Source organism: Miscanthus floridulus, chromosome 13, assembly GCF_019320115.1.
Source record: "Miscanthus floridulus cultivar M001 chromosome 13, ASM1932011v1, whole genome shotgun sequence".
NCBI lineage: Eukaryota > Viridiplantae > Streptophyta > Magnoliopsida > Poales > Poaceae > Miscanthus > Miscanthus floridulus.
This window is the reverse complement of record NC_089592.1, coordinates 4,187,150-4,207,087: the sequence shown is the minus strand read 5'-3', so window position 1 is coordinate 4,207,087 and position 19,938 is coordinate 4,187,150. Positions and strand designations below refer to the sequence as shown.

The 19,938-nt window shown below is 45.7% G+C and overlaps 1 protein-coding gene and 1 pseudogene across 1 annotated transcript; one reads left to right on the top strand and one right to left on the bottom strand.

The window, feature by feature from the left end:
* The first annotated feature begins 7 nt into the window (after positions 1–7).
* Positions 8–2,623, top strand: LOC136501039 (large ribosomal subunit protein bL19cy-like). The gene is made up of 5 exons (XM_066496532.1): positions 8–170; positions 314–718; positions 832–918; positions 1,000–1,133; positions 2,128–2,623. Exons 2-5 carry the CDS (start codon positions 329–331, stop codon positions 2,228–2,230), a joined length of 714 nt encoding a protein of 237 aa, XP_066352629.1. The 5' UTR covers positions 8–170; positions 314–328; the 3' UTR covers positions 2,231–2,623.
* An 866-nt stretch (positions 2,624–3,489) lies between these two features.
* On the bottom strand, positions 3,490–7,333 carry LOC136499302 (uncharacterized; annotated as a pseudogene).
* Between the last annotated feature and the right edge of the window lie 12,605 nt (positions 7,334–19,938).

Here is a 19,938-nt window from a genome sequence, read left to right as displayed (position 1 = left end):
CCAACAACCCCGACTGGGCCGCCCGTCGCTGCATTCACCCCTTCCGTCCGCTTCATCCCTCCTCGTGGTTACTCCCAGCCCCACCGCCGCCGCCGCCGCCGCCGCCACCCCTAAGCCAGGTGCTGAGGCTTTCGTTGGTCTCTTCTTCGCCGGCGACGAGCACCCACCTGGTACTCCCACCCCTTCTCTCCCCTTCCCTTCATGCTGTGCGAAGCTGAACACCGAAACCCTAACCTAAAGCTATCTACTGGATCCGCCCCTGCCCAACGACATGCATATAACTCCAATTTCTTGACAAAAATTCGATTCGCAGGGCACGGGCCTCAGGATGCAATGTTTGGTCCGGAATGTCTGCCGAGCCGGAAGCGGTGGAGCTGCAGCGAGGCTCCTGGAGCTTGCCGCTGCTCCCGTAGCCGCGGTTCAGCCGGGGGCGGCGCAGCCATCCTCGGCCGTCAAACACCTCAGGCAGCCGTACGGGTTCGCTCGTCCGACCGGGGTAGATCAATCCGTGCATGTGCAGAGCCGGGCCCTTCCTGCCGCCGCCGCCTCCGGTTTCGGTCTCTGCGCAAAAGTTCTCGGTGCGACGAGGGGTTTGTCGACTGTGGGGAATGCGGCTGAGGTTCCTTCTGATTCTGACGATTCCACCTCTCCTGCGGTTGAGCACCCTCCGCGCATCAAGTTCAAGAGGCCTGATAAGACCGCCAGGCACATTATGAATGTATGTATGCTGAGTGAGTGTTACATACTTGCAGGAACTGTATTGTCACATTACATCCAGTGACAGTGACAAAATCACCACATAAAGATAAATCTTCTTGTTTGACTATGCAGATCCTGAACAAAGAGGCAGTCGAAAAGGTCCGCTCGGAGAGGGAGATTCCTGATGTACAGCCTGGATGTATGATTCAGATGAGATTGGTATATCATTTCTTTGTGTTCCTGCTTTAGCGCTGTTCGGATATGGTTCTGGCACTGATCTTCCTGTGAATCAATGAACAGCAAGTTCCTGAGAACAAACGGCGCGAATTGACATTGAAAGGGATTGTGCTGGGAAGGCGCAATGCTGGGATCAATACAACCTTCAGATTGCGTAGATTAGTGGCTGGCGTTGGAGTCGAGTCTGTCTTTCCACTGTAAGTCAATCCGAACATGTTCTTCTCTACTCTAACTTATACTTTTAATATACTCTGCTTTGTTTTGGAATATATCATGATGAGGTTGAAGTACTTGTTATATAGGTTCTTTAATACCCTTGTGCTGCCAGAATTAACTTCTTGTTCATTGATATCTGATAATTATTCAATGACTGTTAAACTTCATGTTTCTACTATCTAGTGGGATATTTCTCCCTGTCTGTTACTATTGGCAGACATGGAGTTCTTGTCCTCTGTTTGTGTATAACCTTACAATATACTCTGATAAATTAAGGCCAGCTAAACTATTAGATAGATGTGTGGTTTCTGCATGAGAAATGTAATTGGATGTTTGCAAAACTGGGAAAACTGTTCTCAGGAAATCAAGTTTTGTCCTTCTATTTGTTGTAAATCCATGAATACTATATTAACCATGCTATGACACATAGCTAATGACCTGAAGCAAGTTAATGATGATGTACCGAACAGTATAGGCGGATTGGCGGTTTTGCAAGATGGACATAACTGCTTGTGCCCTGTTAGCAAGCATCCTAGTACGAGTGGAGATTATAGTTTCATAAACACATTATCCAGTTATGCTCATACCTCAGTTGTTCTGAATTTGTAGCAGATTCTTTCTTTGCTCTGCATTTGCCATGGAAACAAATACATTGAAAGAATACTATAACTAGTAGTTTATATGTTCTTTTTTTCTTTTTTATTATCAGGATCTTTGTGCTTCGTTCAGCACTCAACTTTTAATCCATTTAATGTTTGGAGCTAGCATAACCATGGAAAGATATCATCACATATGACAATGCATATACGATACTAGATTGACTTGAGATTTTCACCAAATTATGTTTTATGGTTTGAATGGAAACCTGCCGGTGTTATCTTTCATTGTTCGAACGGCCACATGTCTTTCTTTTAATTAGCTATCAACTATTTGCTTGAACTATTTTCTTGATGTGATTTTCTCTTTTATGTTCAGTTACTCCCCAAACATCAAAGAAATCAAGATCTTGGACAGGAAGAAAGTCAGGAGAGCTAAGCTGTATTACCTGAGGGACAGGGTGAACGCACTTAAAAAATGAGGCTTTCAACTTGTTTCTAGGATGTTTGCCCATGTGGATCAGCTTGGTTTCTGAACAAGCAACAGTTGCAGTCTGAGAATCACATTGTTTGGTTCCATGTTTGAAAAGCCATAGCTTGTAGTTGTCAATTGTCATGCTTGGTTTCAAGCTTCAAGTGCTAGCTGCTAGCAGAATATGTTTTCTGACACAAAATTTAACAATGCGGATCCTCCCTCTTTGATTTGCAGCACTGTAAGCTCAGTGCAAAAAATAACGTGCTTAGGTCTATTACTTCCCCAACCTTATTTGGGATGTGCGTTTGACATAAACAAGCTGGAATACTTTACTTATCAAAGTGAAACTATTATGAGGTGCTTTCTGCTGTCGAGGTTACAGGTTTTCTTTCATCAAAATCGTCTAGTGTTTATCCATAGAAATATGTTGTTCTGAAGAATGGTCTATGCGTCTCTGTTTCTGTTCACCTTGACCTGCTGTGAACAAGTGGTATAAGCTCTATGGACACCCATGGAACTGATTTGTTGGGAGTTTCTATGACTCATTATGTGTGGTGCGATCAAATCCAAATGATTGTCAGTGCGTGGTATTAGTTTTAGAAACTGACACCTGATATTTGTCCAAATTTCATGGCCGTTGCCTTACTCCGTATGCAGGGGAGCCTTCAGTTATTACAAATTGGCAGCCTACCATGTCTGGGAGAAAAGGAAAAATAACTATTTCATTGTTTTGTTTTTACATAAGAAAGCATATGTACCTCGGGCCTTATCGCCCTCGTTGATTTTGGGCTATGGAGTTGAAAGAGATGATTATATCTATATATCAGTCAAGCTCGTTGTTGATGAAGTGATATATCAAGGTGGACCATGCAAATATGGTTGCTGTTCTTTTAGCATGCAGCCATATATATATAGGCAGCTGGCAATGAGGAGTAACAGCTACAAGTTTCTTTTGAGGGAAACAGGAGGGGTTGCCCCCTACTGAACTTTATTAAACTTTAAAGAACAGAGTTTGCCTAATACAACTCAAGAAACAAAGAAAATAAGTAAAATTACACAAAGTTTTCTAGCCATAACTGCAACTGAAAGCTTAGATCTCTTTTAGCCCTAAGCTTAACTCGAGCTAATTCTTGTTTGAAGCAGCTACAAGTTGGATGTAATGAAAGGCAACCAGATTAATAACCACCTGTGCTGATGCTCAATGCTTCACTTAACCAGAGTAGAGCCACAAGCAGAGAGCATATAAATCAATCTCACACCACAAACTCGATCATAGATTATTGTAGCTTGATTAATGGTTCACCAATACAATACAGCTGGCATATGTAGATGGATACATATATAGCAAGCAAAGCAATCCCATGAGCGCAGCCGTCAAATCGCACAAGACAAGACAGGTGCGGTCGACGACGCGCCTCTTATTACAAGCATCTGGTTTGATCCCTCACAAACGGGCTGGGCTGAGGTAGCAGACACACACAAACACACACTCATTTATCGTTCGGCAAGCTGAAACACAGTCTGTCACCCGCAGACATGCAGGCAGGTGACTGCTGCCTCACACGGCCAGGCCTGCACGCGACACCGCCGTGCAGGCATCAGGCTCAGGCACCAACAAGCAGGCGCCTGGGCCTGTGCCTGGCCGTCTTTCTTTTTATTTCAAAACCAATGCAAACACACAGAAGAGGCCAATTCGGCTGGCCGGCCGTCATGGCAGGCAGGAGCAAACCTGAAGCCCCATACCTCCCTGGCCTTTCACACAACAAACAAACTGATCGATCAACAGACAGGCAGGATCATCCATCACACGAACAGTAATCCACAGAGACGACCGACGGTAGCAGCAGCAGATGCATGCTTTCTTGAGAATGAGCTAGCTTCCATCACCTGTCAGCAGCAGAGTGAGTGATCGAGAAGCAAATCAAATCAAATCAAATCAATTAAGAGCAAGTATATATAAGTTGCGCCTTATTATTAATTGGGCTAGCTAGCAGCTACAACAACAGATGTAGCTCGTATGGATGTATGTACTGATTATTACCTGAGAACGGCGAGTGCACCGGCGCCTCGTACAGGGAAGGGTGGTGCCTGGCGTCCACTCCGTCCCACTCCAGCGCGTCCCACACGTCCTTCTCGATCTCCACGGTCGGCCTCCTCTTTCCTGGCTCGTTGCGGCCCTTCAAGGCCGGCAGCCGGCGCAGGCTCCAGCATCCCCTGATCCTGATGGTCTCCAATGCAGGCGCCAGCATCTCGGCGGCCTCGCATATCTGCTGCAGCGCTGGTAGGTCGTGCAGGTGGATGGTGGTCAGCTTCGGGAACTCGTAGCTTGTATGCTGGTACTTCTCGTCAGCATCACCCGGTACGAAGACGTGTCTTAGTTCGCCGCAGTGGACGATGTGGAGGGTCTCCAGGCTGGGGATGGAGGGGCGGTTGCCCATCGCAAGCCCGAACCGGAGGCTTGGACAGCAGCGCAGGTGCAAGTGCCGCAGGCTTCTGAAGTGATCAACAGAATAGTAGTTGACACCTTTGCTCCATACGCAACGAGCCATCCGGAGATCCGATACCCAGATGGTCTCCAGCGTACCATTCCCATCCTGTGCGCCCGGAGGAAAGACGGCGTGCAAGCTGGGGCACCTCTCGACACGGCACCACCTGAGGGAATGCCAATACCCTCCCATCAATGAAGCCAAATTAGAACCAAAAGGATCTGGTATATCCTCCACCTCACTCTGCACGCTACGACTTCCGTCACCAATCTCGATATGGCGATCCAATTGTCCCACTGGGCCTTGCGGGAAGGCCTGCATCGGGGTTGGGCTATTACCAACCTTGGTAAAGATGTCACAATACATGTCTCTAGCAGCTATGTCATAGTGTCGTTGGTCATCAATGGATCCAGTCACCTTCTCCTTGTCTGTTGTTGCTTCAGGTTGAATAGTCTCCATGCATGTAGCTGAAGAGGTGATGCTGATGTTGAAATAAGGGGCCCCAAGGGACCGAGCAAGCCTAGCATCCGCAATGATTGCGTGCACCTGCGTCTGGAAGGATTTCTGTTGAGCGCAAAGGGACAATGGCCGAGCACATCCAACTCTAGCCCCATTTTATTGCACGAAGGTTCTCGCAGCCTAGCAGGAAGAGTCGCTTGAGCCTCGGAACATCCACCACCATAGCTCCAAAGTCAAGTACCTTGATTGCACATCCTGAAAGGTCCAGCTCCTCCAGGTTGGGAAGCCCACGCAAGAACAGATCCTCCAACAATGTGCAACCTTCTAGAGATATCTTGGAGGCTCTGACATCCTTCTTATTATCTACAGCAGATGGACACTCTAGACGAGAACTCATTGGGGGTAGCTTGCCGGTTGATGTCCAATGGGATGCTGGTCCATAGCCATCAAAACTGAATGACCTTAGCAAGGAGTTGTGCAGCACAACATTCTCAAGCCCATCACAACCATCTAGAACAAGTACTTGAAGTTTGCTTGCCTCTGATAGGCTTGTCGGTAGGCTTTTCATGTCACTGTTACCGGACAAATCAAGTATTTCTAGCTGTTTCTTACCCACAAATGAGTTGTTGATGTCCAAGGATGTCGTCTCTTCCTGATGTGTAGGTTTGATTATCCGAAGTCTTTGAAGGTAAGGTAACCTTTTGTCTAATAATTGACCCGTATACTGCCAGCACCTAGCTCCTTCTATATTTAGTTCTATGATATTAGCCATAAGACCTATCTTTTCCTCAGATAAGATCTCACCCCAGTCTGTGTAACGCAGGTCAAGCACCCACAGGCTTTGCAGAAATGCCCACTTGGTGATACAGTCCCGTCCTTCAGGTTCACTACTTGTATTATTATTCTGATGTGTGCAGTTGTCCAGCCCAACAAATCTTAATTTATTGCAGTGGAGGAAAGGAGGGGATACAAAACTGAAGGCACAACCGGAGAGAACCAGCACACCAAGTTTGTTGCACTGTGTAAACAAGGTATTTGGCAATCTATATGGTCTATCCTTTGTTTCAAGTGCTAGGAAGATTGACGATGCCCTTTCAAGTATATTTTGCAAACCCTCATGTACTTTCTTATTCTTCAAGGAGATAGAAATCCAACGATAATAATTAGGCCTCTCCTCATAGATATCATCGTCACCATCCTCCTCCTCATAGATATCATCGTCACCATCCTTAACTACGAGAAAAGGAGTCTTCGGGTCATCGTTGAACTTTTTAAACACAGCATCAAGCACAGAGGCATCACACTCGAAGATTATTTCTGGATGCAATGCATTGCTGATCTCCCGTTCTCTTTCCCCTTGTTGCATGATCCCATCACATATCCAGTAGTTGGAAGAATGAGCTGGCCAAACAAATCCAGTGGTGCCATGAAAACTGTGGTGTAGATGCAGCCCATAGAGACAACAATCTACCACCGTTGTCAAGTCCACACCCTGCATACATGGGTGACGAGCAACTATGTTAGCAGCCTCTTCACTAAACAGTGCCATAAACTGTGAGCTTGATAAACCTCCAGCATAACTGTCGCAATAAACCAGAACATCCGTATATCTTAGCTTCTCTGCTATCTTATTGGTAGAGTAGGAGCCCATTGTCACGCACCTTGTACTGAAAGTCCATAGTATCATGCAGTCACTATTTTCTGGAATACCAAGTCTACCTAGAACCACCTCATCACCACTCCCATTGATAAAAACCATCATGAATCTACCCTCCCTCAAGGTTCGGTCAATCATTGATGCAACACTTCGAACCGGGTCCCTAGAGCCGTGGTCCACCCCATTGAAGTCATCCTCTTCGTCGAGCTCGTCAAACATGGACATGGTCTTATGGTCAAGTCTTAGCTCCTCTGCAATTCTTTTCTGCATCGCTCTCTTGCTTGTCCACCTGGAGCAATCAATATAAATGATTCTGCCAAAGCATAATTCTGGAGGAGGATCTTCCATTGATGGGAGTGCTTGTGCTATGGACCTAAGAACCATTGAAGTCATTGCTGAGGTTCCTCTGAATAAGATTGAATATTTCCTCTATGGCGCCAGCCACATCTGTTGCCCAGATACCCTGAAACGCGGGAAGGACGGTCGTTGGATTGCTATATAAGATCATTTAATTATATTTCGAAGTATATTATATGAAGAATTGGCAAGACAAACTAAGCTAGCAATTGTGTGTGTACGCAGCCAGTAATTAGAGCAGTACCACTTGTTTCATGACGCTGAAACTCCTCCGATCCACCCACGCACCTAATAAATAAAATTATCAGGGCGGAAGGCGTGTACCCTTGATGATCAGCCGATCTCGGTCAATCTCATCCCCATCGTGTACATGCATGTACTCGCTAGCTTCCTGCATGCATACGCGCGCAAGTATACAACTTATTAACATTACATACATACATGTATTAATCAGCCAGCCTGCTGCTAATAACGTAACAACTTGCTGCATGCTCATCACAACAATGTAGTAATAAGTAATTCGATCTAAAGGCATAAGAGGATGGGGATTCGATCGGGAGGAGCTAGCTAGCACGTGTGCACACCTTTAATTTTGCGTGAGCTGCTCTGCTTAATTAATTCTGCCGGGAGATGATGAGTTACGTTGAAATTGTTCTGCTCCCTACACGAAGAGAAAAGTAGTACACTGACATAGGATAGTCCGGAGGTATTTTAGTTTTTTTTTATCACTGGTTGTTGCTTTTAGCTCAAAATTAGCTAGTTCTTGCCAACTAGTGAGCTAATAACTAGTTGGAAAAGTACTACACTGAGATAGGATAGTCCGGAGGTATTTTAGTTTTTTTCTTTATCACTGGTTGTTGCTTTTAGCTCAAAATTAGCTAGTTATTGCCAACTAGTGAGCTAATAACTAGTTGGGGGCCTTGGCTAATTTTTAGCCCACCTATTACACCCCCCCCCCCCCCCCTGTTTGGATGGATATGGCAAAAAATGAGCTGTCTAACAATTAGGCCAATGTTTCAAAATATGGTCTAGTATTAGGTAACTAACTTTTAACTATCTAACTATTAGCTAGGTGTTGTTCTCGTAGCTGACATAGTTATCTTTTCTTGAGTAGTAGATATTTTTGTTGTTGTTTTGGGCCTGTAGGACCTAAGAAGTTTGGAATCCTGTAGAGTAAGTTTTGTCTGGTTTTGCAGTTAAGTGTTGAGTGGAGGGCCCTCGCAACGCCTTCTCTACTTTGCTAAGTGAGGTTGACCGAGTGTTAGGTTGACCCAACTATTTATATTCAAAGTAAATGGTTGAATGACGGATGGATTGGCCACCATGCCATGCATTGTAACTATTTTCTCTTGATATATCAAATGGGTGGGTCATTGTGTGCCTTGTCCAATAGATTGGAGTGGCGACGTTTTAGCCTGACCTTAGTCTGGTGTAGGGTTTTTTCCACACTACTCAAAGGCCATCTTAGTGACAGTCATCAAGATGCGTTGAGAATATTCTCTAGTGGAGTTTCATTAGAATCCTAGATATGCTTACAACCATGTTCCTAAAGTGTATGTGTTAGTTTTCCTAAGCCTTTGTGCTGAGCTTAGTGTTGTGTGCTTGGTGGTAGTTTGGATGCTAAAACATAACTTTGAAATTGAAGAGTCTTTGTAGTCTTGTTTGGCTAGTCTATGTGTTTCAGTGGCCTTAATGGCTGTGATAAGGATCTAAGTGGCTCTGAGTTAGTCTAGCAGAGTAGTCCTGATGGTCTGATAGTGGGAGTGTACCATATGTTCTTCTAGCTTCACAAGTTGAATGGCATATTCTCTAATATGGTGCAAGTGACCAATTTGTGAGGATCATAGATTACAGCTGTTCTAGGTTGGTACCTGTAAGGACAAGTCAATTTTGGAGGTTATTTCTTGGTGGTTTAGTCATGATTCTTTGGTGAACCTATCATGATTGACATAATGTTGTTTTCTTTAGAATATGATGTTATGATGCATAACCCTTAGTGGTCGGTGTGGCATGGACTTTCTTGAAGGCGTATACCAATGGAATGATGATGTGATGCTATGTTGGTGTGCAATGTGGTTCACTTCATTCCAATGAAGGCGACTAATTCAGCTGTAGATTTGGTTTTGTTGTATATCAAGGACGTTGTGAGATTGCATGGTGTGCCCAAGTCTTTTGTGTTAGATCGAGACTCTAAGTTTGTGTCTAATTTTTGGCAAAGTTTGCATAATACTTTGGGCATGAAACTTAATTTATATAAGTATTGCTTTCCATCCTCAGATAAATGGTCAGCCTGAGCGTACTATTCAGACCTTGGAGGATATGTTGCGTGCCTGTATGCTTTCATGGAAGGGAAGTTGGGAAGATCACTTGCCTTTGCTAGAGTTTGCTTACAACAACAGTTACCAAGCTAGTATCGGGATGGTGCCATACGAAGAGGTGTATGGACGTAGGTGTATTTCTCCACTTTGTTGGGATGTGGTTGGTGCTCCTTAGTTGGTCAGGATTGGGTACAACAGACTCTTGATAAAGTACATGATATTCGACAAAACTTGTTGATTGCTCAGAGTCGGTAGAAGGCCTTGTGTTTCCCTGACTAAAGGCATCGTTCGTTTTGGCACCACAGGGAAGCTTAGCCCGAGGTACGACATTGGACCTTCATTCTGTGATTATTGCTCGTATTGGTGCATTAGCATATCGGTCGCAATTGCTAGAGTATGGCAGGAGTACACCAATGTTTCATGTTTCTGTGTTCAGAAAATATTTGAAAGACCCAGAGCAAAAGATTGAAGCTAAGCTAGTGATTATAGAGCAAGACATGATTATGGAATGTTGCCAAGCGCGAGTATTAGAGTTCTTTGTGTGTGTTATGCATAATCAGACTATCAAATATATGAAGGTCTTATGGACAATCAAATGAAGTGAGTAGCCACATGGAATTTGTAGGCAAGTAAGTGTGAGAAGTATCGAGAGCTCTTTGAGTCTGGTAAGTGGTTTTCTCTTGTTATGTGGTTGGATCCATGTTTTTGTTAGTAGTTATACTTGAAAGCATTCGGGGACGAATTCCTTAAAGGAGGGGGAAAATGTGACACCCAGGAATACCTAGTGCATAAACAAAGATTTTAATATGGATTAAGAAAATTTAAAGAAAATTGACTAGGCTTTAAAGAAAGACCAAAATTGACTTTTTGATCCGTTTCTCAGATCGATGATCAGAGGTCATGATCCATAGATCTCGTCGAATACATTCTATTTGACTACTCATACGCATTGTTCTTAGTTTGGATTAGAAATTTGCGTCTGGCACAAGATTAAAGGGTAAAGATACAGTAGCCACGAGGTGCTACAATAGCCATGTCTGACTTTTTCCCCGAGTCTTCAGCCATCACCCTCTCTTCACGAACGGGAAATGGTGAGAAGAGAAGAGGGAAGAAGAAAGGAAGGGACTAGGGCTTGCCGCCGTCATCGATGTAGTCGTTTTCTCCTAAAATCCATCAGAACGACGACCAGATTATAGCGACGAGGATCGTCCTGAAGTGGAAGAAGACAGAAGGAAGGATCGAATCGCTGGGGGCTCATCGCCCTGTTGGCTGTGGGTTTTTTTCCACACGAGGCGAGCCCCATTTCCATTTAGATAAACGGAAATACAAGAGTTTGGTTTAGCAAAAGAACAGAAAGAAACATGCTAACATCTCCAGCATATCTGATCTCTGCCTCAGAGACAGATTGCTGTGGTTGCCCTAGGTGAGATTCCAAATCCTAATCCACTTCTTTGGATCAAGTTTTGTGGAACAAATCATTTGTTTAGAAGGGGTTTAGTTGGAGTAATTCCCGAAATTGATCTTGTCTATGTTCTAAAATCCCGTTAGACTGTGCAGTTCCTGTTTATCATCTTTTTAGGGAATCTAAAGGGCCTTAATAAAAATTTTCATTATTTACAAAGTTGGACTTCAAGACCTTTCTTTTGCCTCTAAGATCACCCTCATAGCCACTTTAGTTTGGGAGATATGATCGTTCTAAGAAGGCTATTTTTCAATGACGAGAATGTGGACAGTTTTAGATCTATTCAGTTTTTGGCCTTCTTATTGGATGAATTTGTTCTTTTGATCTATACAAAAGTTGTAGGGTTGTTCATAAGCTTTCCAGATTGTTGTATGTCATATTTTTTGGATGAGTATATCTCCAGTTACAGATTTTATAAGCTTGCTGTTCTGATTTGATCGTCAGAAAAGTTTAGTTAAGTTGAGAGATTGTTTACGCCATCTTGGATATCTTTTATGCCAAATATTACTATACCAAAGTTGTAGATAATGGAGATTTATATTGTCTGATAAATTTTAGGAATTTTTGAATGTATGGTTAAAAGTCAATTAAAATGAGAAGTGACAGAGCTGCGGCCATGAACGGCAGCACAATGGTTGAAGCTTGAACCGCGGGTTTGGGGGCATTCTAGTGTGTTATTTGTTGTTTGTACTTGTTGGTTTGATGATGTTGGTACTGATGTTGGCTTGTAATTAGGTGGTTTGCCTTCGGAGCACGCCTAGCTCTTTCGCTTGATCGTCGGTAATGGCAAGTAAACGTGGCATGGTGGTCCACATACTTTAGCTCTGCTGTTTGAATTGTCTCCACTAAATTTTAGTATCTCACACTAGCTATATAATCTGAAATTTAAAGTACTACTTTACTTTGAAGTATGCTATCTCATATATTGTGTTATTACTATTGAATTATGAAGTATAAGAAGTGCACACATTGCAACATTTGCATTTGCATTTGCATTTTTCCGTTGAGATGCATTTGAAGAAACCGTAGCCGGATTGGTGCAATAAGTATAGGTATAGCAACGCATGTTGAAATGAGCAATGTGGTTGCAGCTCTCACTCCCTCTCCTTGGGATGTGTGGGTAGAAATGAAGTCATGTATTGCATTGCACCATTAGCATTTGCATTATGAAGATAAACTTATGAAGTGTTCGATGTTAAAGTATTGATCGATGTTTCCACTACCTAGTTATTTAAAATTTGTGGCTTAATCAAACTATGATTTAAATAGCATTGTTAAAGCAGTTTGCTTGCTGAGGTTTTCCTTAAACCTCATACGCTTGTTCCCCCATCTCAGGATCATGAGCTTCAAGGATAATTGGCGGGATGGGAGTAGCAACATGAGTGAACACTTGTTGACATATACTTCAAACAAACACTTTTTAGTTGCAATAAATTAGTTGGTTGTCGGAGTCTTTTTGTATATTTTAATAAACACCTGAGGTTTGCTGGTTGTCATTGAAGATGTCTTTGTTTATGTCATCATCTTAGAAAACTTAATTTAATGTTTAACTTAGATGACGTTTGTTGCTTTTGCGTTCTCTGATGATGTGTTCTTGTTAGTTTATAGTGTCGTAATACTCTAGAAGGTTGTTTTTATTGTTGTTTTCTTCTAGGTTGTTACATGTCAACAACTCTGATAGAGACAACATTGTATCTATTGAGTCTATTGTGTTGGAAAATATACAAAGTGAAAAAAAAATGTGCACTTTAATATTAGTAATTTGTTTTAGATTCATGACATCAGAAGATATGGGCTACAACATAAGCCACCATAGTTTAAGCTAATGTTTAGTAATTGATATGTTTATCACAATTGGATAAAGATAACATAGTATCTATTGTGTTAGAAAAATAACAAAGTGAAAACATGCAATTTAATATAGTATTTTTTACTAGTTAAAGTATATTAAACAATAATTAATTCTTATGTGTTCAAAGATTCTAACCCGTATGAGACCACGGGTTGATATATAATGAGGATTGCTATGGTACTCCCAAGTAACTATGAACCGTTGATCCACATGTTGATTACTACAAATATATAATTTTAATTTTAGAGAGTAGACAAAATAGCAGTCAAAATATCTTGTAATTGGATCTATTAGCTCTAGTGTGATAGATAACGATCGCCCACATACATAATTAGATCTATTAATAGATGTAAGGTCCCATACGTGATTGTTTGAACATGTAATTTTTAGTGGATTGTGACATTATAATGAACTTTTTTATTTTCTAAATTCACTTTTGTATGGTAATTACAAAAGTATACCTTGTATGTATCGAATAAACAAAATATACAATGTCTTCTCATGATTGAACGACTTTCAAAATCATTCTTATGGAAGAAAAGACTTTGGTAAAGTCATACACTTGTAATACAGTTTTATATTAACAAAAGAAAAATAAGATTTTTTGTAAGTCATTCTATAGCTATTTTTTAGTTTTTGGTTAACTTGTTTGGCCTCAAAAATGTTTCTTGGAAGTCCAAGAAACCATCCAAATTCATCATTTGAGAAGTATTATTTTGTCATATAAGTTTTTAACATACATGATTAAAATTTAATTTTTCTTAACACAACGCATGCTGAAAATTAGGCTCTATTTGAAATTAATAGACACGTGTCACAAAACCTGAGCTTGTTTCCAATGCTTTAAATTTAATTTCAAAATAAAACTTAATTTTGAGCTTACCATTTATTAAGGAAATTTGGATTTCACTTGACCACATATGACTTGAACCGTGCATTTAGATGATTTGTCCTAGTTTTTTGGGGGAACAAATTGGGGGCTAAATAGCTTAAATGATAACTTGAATATAGAATCTGTGAAGGATTCAATTTGAAACCTGTAAAACCTATGATGCCAGGTACAAATAAAATGGGCCATACTTGATTGTTAGCATCTGAGAAAAAGAACTATAAGATTTTTTTTAGGCCCCATATATGCTCTTTGTTTCGGGTGGACGAAAAATATTTAGCTATATGGCACATGCATATAGTGATATACATAGTTTTTTCATGGACTGAACGTGACCTTAGAACGTACTGTTGTGCGTAGGTGGGATAAGATATGCTTCTTAATTAGAAAATGCATTTAGATATGCTATTTCTTTTATATAAGAATATATTGCTACCAAAACTAAAGATCATCGGGTAGGATAGGTAACCTCCGGTGTTTTTGCTTGCCTTCCGTGCCAGATCGAGAGAAACAGGTAAATAAGGAAGTAAATAACTGGCTCACGTTAGATTAGATAGTTTTCTTTTTTCTTGTATGCTGATTATTTTAATTAGTCTACCAAATAAATCAAAGGTTGTGACGATTTGTTTAAGCTCTTATCTTATCTTTTCTTTTCTTTTTATGACGAAAGAATAATTATATTATATAATAGCTGGCAAAACACATATAATGTATATAATTATTTTATTATCTCTAGTAATAATGAAATTGGCAACCGCTTGGTTCCAAAAAAATACTATATATAATTAAGAGGAAGGAATCGATCGGGAGCTAGGGACAATGCACACACCTTTGATTTCAGCGGATCGAGAGGAGATCGAGATGATGGAGATGGAGTGAGTTGGTCGATCCCAGATGCTTGGCCAACGGAAGCCAAACTAATAGCCAACGACCAAGCCAAGGCGAAGGAGGGAGAGAAGGATGCTAGTTCCGATGTGGTAATAAGTCGGTGCGATCCCTTGCTTGTAATCAGCCATGGGCCCCCCATATACGACTATATTAGGAACGACGTCAAATATTCTGCTGTGGGAGGGTGCTTTGCTTGTCTTTTGTTTCCCCTCAAATAAAGCGCTTGCACTGGAATGTGCCCCTTTGCTTTATTTCCTTTTTCTTTTTCTTCTTTTTCTGAACATGCATGTATTGCTAATTCTCATCCGTTTCCCTTTTTTTCCCCTTTCTCCTTTGTTTAAAGAGGTTCATGAAGTAGCTCGCCATGTGCCCATGCATACTCCTGCTCTGCTTTACTTCACAGTGGCTAGCTAGCCAAATAACTTACGGGGTTATTTGGTTATGTTATGTCAAACTTATGTCAAAATAATGAAAATATTATGTGCCAGCTTGTCAACTTGCGCATGGACTTCATTTATCTGTTTCATATTCGTTTCTTTGCGTCGCGGCAGCACGGCCGGCGAGATTAAGTACCAACTAGTTCGGGAACCGGCAGTCCTGGCGTATCTCGACGACGGTGGCAATTTTTCATAATCGATTAATTAAATTGGTGGTTAACCGTATTATGAAAGATGAAAAACAAATCATTGGCTTATCAAATTCTCTGTTCGGCCCTGAAAAAAATTCAACAAAAGACAGAAACAAATCTACTATTGATTTTACATTAAGCAATACTTAGAATAACTCCCACTATCGGCGTGACGCGTTCGGATTAAACCGTTCAAGTACCGCCGGCCGGGCGGCGGGCGCGGCGGCCGGTGGACTTGCTGCTCGGGTAGGCGGGACTGGGCGCGGTATTTATTCGGCTCTGCCGCGCCACGGATCAGGGCGCGGCACTGCCGCGCCATGCATGATGGCGCGGCAAGAGCTGCCACGTCAACGGTCACCAAAACCGGTCGTCGCCACGTCATACCTCTGCTGCGCCACCATGCATGGCGCGGCACAGGCATTTGGCCGCGCCAGGGCAATAGGCGCGGCCAAAAGTGTTAGTTTTTTAAAAAAACTAGCAGTGTTAGTGTCGGTGTTTTGGACCGGCGAGCCCTCAACCAACTAGTAAATTTGTACTGCGTGTTCCCAATCCCGGATAGTGATGCAAAGAGACACAAGGTTTATACTGGTTCAGGCAATAGGTGCCCTACGTCCAGTCTGAGAGATCGATCTTGCATTCCTTGCACCGAGGTGCTTGTAGTAGGGGTTTACAAGCAGAGCAAGAGAGGGAGCTGGTCCCAGGTCTCTACGTGGAGCGGTGTGGATTGTTTGAGATGTTGATCTCAAGCAGCGGGGAGAGTGAGTCACAGAGCGCTGTATGCGTTCGTATGTCTTGTGAGTTCGTCTATGCCTGAGTGCGTATGAGCGTTGTGAGTCCGTGAGCTCCTCCCTAGAAACGGCCCCGGTCCCTCCCTTTTATAGTTGAAGGGGGGACAGGGGTGATACATGTGTTAGCTACATGGCGTCGTGTGAACAGAGGCGGCGTTTCCGAGCCTTGTAGCTTGTCACTATGGCAACATGGTTGACGGAGCGGTCCTTGTCCTTGATGCACTGGGGCGACGCACCGGTCACACCTGATCCTGTGCGATGTGGGTGCTCCAGCGATAGCTTGATGCAGGGCATGGCGGGTGACGTGCCGGTCGCTGTGTGTTGGCCGCGTAAAGAGCCGAGGCTCAGTTGGTGCCGAGGCCGAGTCATCGTGGGGGGCTCGGCGGGCGCGAATCCCGAGGTTGCCGAGACCCTGAAGTAGATTGTCGAGGCATGGAGGGAGCAGTTGGTCCTGTACGCTGATTCTGAGGCTATAGTGACCCGGACTTGACTCTCCACGCCGCGTTGTTCCTGGAGCAGGGGTTAGGTAGCACAGTGTAGTGCGGGCGCCGGTCGTGGGCACAGTACCGAGCACAGCGGCCGGTAACCCCTGCCCTGTCCTATCCTGTCCCGTACGGTATGGTGCTGATGCGACTTCCCATCTCGTCGGCTGCTCTGCTGTGTCGAGCCATCGTCCGCCTGATGTTGCGGGAGTGGTTGATCGCATTAATTGGATGCGACGCTCTGTTGGGGAGATCAGTTGAGGCAGAGGCGACGGGGTTATTGCCGAGCCGGCCTTGAGCGAGACGAAGAACCGGCATCTCGTCCGAGGCTTTACGCGCGGGCCTCGGGCGAGACGGAGAATCGGTTCCCCGTCCGAGGCCTTTCGTGCGAGGCCTTGAGCGAGGCAGAAAATCGGTGGCCTCAGTCAAGGCCGGGGGTTAGCCGATAGTTTGTCTCTTGGCATTGATTTTGACGGGGTCTAAGCGATTTTTTCGGTTATTGCTTAGGGGACCTCTTTTTATGGTACCCGACAGTAGCCCCCGAGCCTCAGAGAGAGTGTGAGCGCTCTCCCTGAGGTTTTGATGAGACTCGGCTCGTGGCAGCTCCTGGCGGGATGGTGTTTTAGACTCGAGGCCTCGGTGGGTGCGCGTGAGCGCACCCACCGGGTGTAGCCCCTGAGGCCCTGGAGGAATGGATTGATTCCTTCAGGGGCTTTTCTTACGTCACGCGAGGGGTTTTATTGCGTTTGCCGAGCCCATGAGTGCGAGTTCGGGTCGCTGAGCCTCGGTTTGGTTGCAGGAAGAGCCCCCGAGCCTCTGCTCGGAGCAAGAGGGTGATAAGAGGTTTCCCTGTCTTTTTTGTGCGGCCCTCACGTATCCTTTTCGTTCGAAAGGAGGGGTGGAGGGTGCCATGCTACCCTTGGTGGGCGCGAGCAGTGACACCTCCGGTGAGCTGTTATCAGGTAAGTCCGAGTGGAGGCCCATGCCCCATTCGATAGGGGTCAGCTAGCGGTCCAGAGACGCACTCCAAAAGTACCAGAGGGCTTCTCTAGTGGGTGCCAGGGCCGTTCGATGGGCCCTGGTGGCTCGATGCCTCCCTACGGTGGGATCCCATTCGGAGACCTCCCTGCCGGTCTCGGACACGACTTAGGGCGTCCCGAGCGATCGCTTGCTCGGGCCTCGGCCATGTATGGGCTTGCCCATAGTTGTCCCTGACTCTGTTGCCCTGGGGCGGCTGTCGAAACCTTTGGGGGCCCATCCTTCGAACCCCTGGACCGTAACGGGCTCGATGCCCTTTATCACATTTTTCTGGGCTTCCGAGTGCAAGCTTGGGTCGCTTGTCTTCGTCTTGGGTGCAGGAAGAGCCCCCGAGCCTCCGCACGGAGCGAGAGGGCGGTCAGGGGTACCCCTGGCTTTTTGTGTGACCCTCGCGTGTCCTTTTCGTTCAGACAGAGGGGTTGTTTGCTGAGCCCTCGAGTGCGAGCCTAGGTCGCTGGGTCTCGGCGAGGTTGCAGGAAGAGCCCCCTAGCCTCTGCACGGAGCGAGAGGGCGGTCAGAAGTTCCCTTGGCTTTTTGTGTGACCTTCGCGCATCCTTTTTGTTCGGAAGGAGGGGTTGTTTGCCGAGCCCTCGCGTGCGAGCCTAGGTCGCTGGGTCTTAGCAAGGTTGCAGGAAGAGCCCCCTAGCCTCTGCACGGAGCGAGAGGGCGGTCAGGAGTTCCCTTGGCTTTCTATGCGACCCTCACGCATCCTTTTCGTTCGGAAGGAGGGGTTGTTTGCCGAGCCCTCACGTGTGAGCCTGGGTCACTGGGTCTCGACAAGGTTGCAGGAAGAGCCCCTAAGCCTCTGCACGGAGAGAGGGCGGTCAGGAGTTCCCCTGGCTTTTTGTGCGACCCTCGCGCATCCTTTTCGTTTGGAAGGAGGGGTGGAATATGCCAGGCTACCCTCGATGGGCGTGAGCGGTGGCACTTCCGGTGAGCTGTTATCGGGTAAGTTCGAGTGGAGGCCCATGCCCCGTTCGATAGGGGTCGGCTAGCGGTCTAGAGACGCACTCCAAAAGTACTAGAGGGCTTCTCTAGTGGGTGCCAGGCCGTTCGATGGGCCCTGGTGGCTCGATGCCTCCCTACGGTGGGATCCCATTCGGAGACCTCCCTGCCGATCTTGAACATGACTTAGGGCATCCCAAGCGTTTCGCTTGCTTGGGCCTCGGCCCCATACGGGCTCGCCCATAGTCGTCCCTAACTCTATTGCCCTGGGGCGGCTGTCGAAACCCTCGGGGGCCTAGCCTTCGAACCCCTGGACCGTAATGGGCTCGGTGCCCAGTTCCTTCGTTTGAAAGGAATCGGGTGGGGGATATCCTCCCCCATCGGCTTGACAACGGCAGGCATGCCTTTTGAGGCAATTTTCTTGGGGAGGCGGAACGGCGCCTGCCGCTGTTGCAGTCGGACACGACACTGTGTTAGCGGATGGGACATAACTGTTCACGCGATTAATAAGGAAAAGGTGGGTACGTGGGTGGTTAAATCGGATCTGGATTAACTGTGCCGGATCTGAGGGAAACTTCCCCGATTTCGTCACCCGCCTATTTCGCCCCCTTCCTGCATAAATACGTGACAAAGCCTCGCCCCTCTCCTCCTTACCTTGCCTGCCTTTGCTTTTGCTGCCCTCGAGCCGTTGCTAGGAATAGAGAGCACTGGGGAGAAGAAGGGAGAAGGGCGAGGCAGAGAGAGAGAGAGAGACTTACCGCCGTAGTCGCATTCTCCACCGCACTCATGGCCGACGCTATTGTCATTGAGGTGGATGCTTGGGGTCAGTCCGATGTATCCGTAGAGACGCTCTAGTCACTCATCGACAATGGCCTTCTCTGTCTGGTTACCGACCCCAACAGGCCAGAGTGGATTGCTCCGTCGGGCGAACCAGAGCCGAGGCCACACGATGACTACGTTGTGAGCTTCGTATCCTTTCACGAGCATGGTCTCGGCCTACCGGCGGACCGGTTCATGTGGGTGCTCCCGCACTACTACGGCGTGGAGCTCCACAACTTCAACCCCAACTCCATCACGCAGGAGGCCATTTTCGTCGCCATCTATGAGGGGTACCTGGGGATTGCCCCCCATTGGGAGCTGTGGCTCCACCTCTTCCAGGCGGGGCACACCACCAAGCCGATGGGCACGACGGGCATGAGGAAGGCGGTGAGGGCCGGTGGCTGCACTCTCCAAGTGCGCCAGGACCGGTAGCACCTTTACATCCTAGCCCAGCTCGTGTCAACCAATCGCCGCTGGTACACCAACTGGTTCTACCTCTGCAATGATGATGGCGGACTTCCCCCCTACACCGGGCGGGTCGTGGAGAGCCAATCGGAGAAGTGGAGGTATGGCATCCCGAAGGAGGATCAGCCGAAGTTGTAGCCGCTCCTAGAGGGACTGGAGAGGCTGCGCGGCCGTGGCCTCAC